We start from the raw sequence: 883 nt of genomic DNA, 5'->3' as shown, positions 1-883 counted from the left end.
GCAGCCATCAACAATATCTGTTCTTTATGGAATGCTGTGGTTTGATATGTCTGTGTTTAGATTTTTGATTGTGATCACAGGTTACTGAACAGTGTGCAAATATATTTTTGAAATGTAGAAGCTTATTGCTTGGAGTTTCAGGCAGTATAGCAATGTTTTTTTGGATTGAGAAAATATACTAATTTCTTTGTTTTCCAGGAAAATGTGATGTTGTGATGGCTTTAGTAATGAAGGCCATGGGATATGAACTTCCCTACTATTGTAGGGCAAGTGACCCAATTTTTCATCTGTCGACCCCTCTTCATCCTGGGGAATACTCTACTACAACACGGCCCCACCTCCAACCACCAATGGAAGATGAGGAAGAACCTGCTGCCATGAAGGAGGAGGAGGGAGGATCAGTCTCTGACGTGAGATGGAGAAAGGATGGTGCAGACAAATCAAAGAAAAGGAGAACTCAAGTGGAGGCTGATGGGTACTTAGTTGACAGTGAAATAAAAAATGACATTAAAAGTGAGGATGAGAGCAAATGTGATATAAAGACAGTGAATGGCCTAACTTCTACTTGGGATATAAAAGCTGCTCACCTGAGTGAGAGTGAAGGTTCACTGCTGCAAGAAAAGTTTAAATGCAATTCCTTTCTCCTTTGTGATGACAGTCTTATTAAAAGAGAAGATGACATGAAGCACAAAATTAAGGATGAAGAAGACACGAGTGAAGAGAAAGTTTGGGTTGAGGATACAAACGGTGAGTGCAGTCAGTTTGTCAGGGAGAATTCCTTAATCAGTAGGTCTCTGGAGGAGGAGGAGTTCAAAGGTGATCCAATGGAAGAAGATGAAATAAGAAATGAGTCCATGGAAGAAGAACCAAAGAGTGAGCCTTT

The 883-nt window shown here is 40.4% G+C and overlaps 1 protein-coding gene across 1 annotated transcript in view; it reads left to right on the top strand.

The window, feature by feature from the left end:
- LOC119592429 overlaps positions 1 to 883 on the top strand; it is a 10,830-nt gene that overhangs the window by 7,456 nt on the left and 2,491 nt on the right. The window contains exon 9 of the mRNA XM_037941252.1: positions 199 to 879. Coding sequence (XP_037797180.1) covers positions 199 to 879 — 681 coding nt within the window. The remainder of the gene's footprint in view (positions 1 to 198; positions 880 to 883) is intronic.

This window comes from Penaeus monodon, chromosome 30 (genome assembly GCF_015228065.2).
Source record: "Penaeus monodon isolate SGIC_2016 chromosome 30, NSTDA_Pmon_1, whole genome shotgun sequence".
Taxonomy (NCBI): domain Eukaryota; kingdom Metazoa; phylum Arthropoda; class Malacostraca; order Decapoda; family Penaeidae; genus Penaeus; species Penaeus monodon.
The sequence above is the reverse complement of the archived record's forward strand: the minus strand, read 5'-3'. Positions and strand labels throughout refer to the sequence as shown.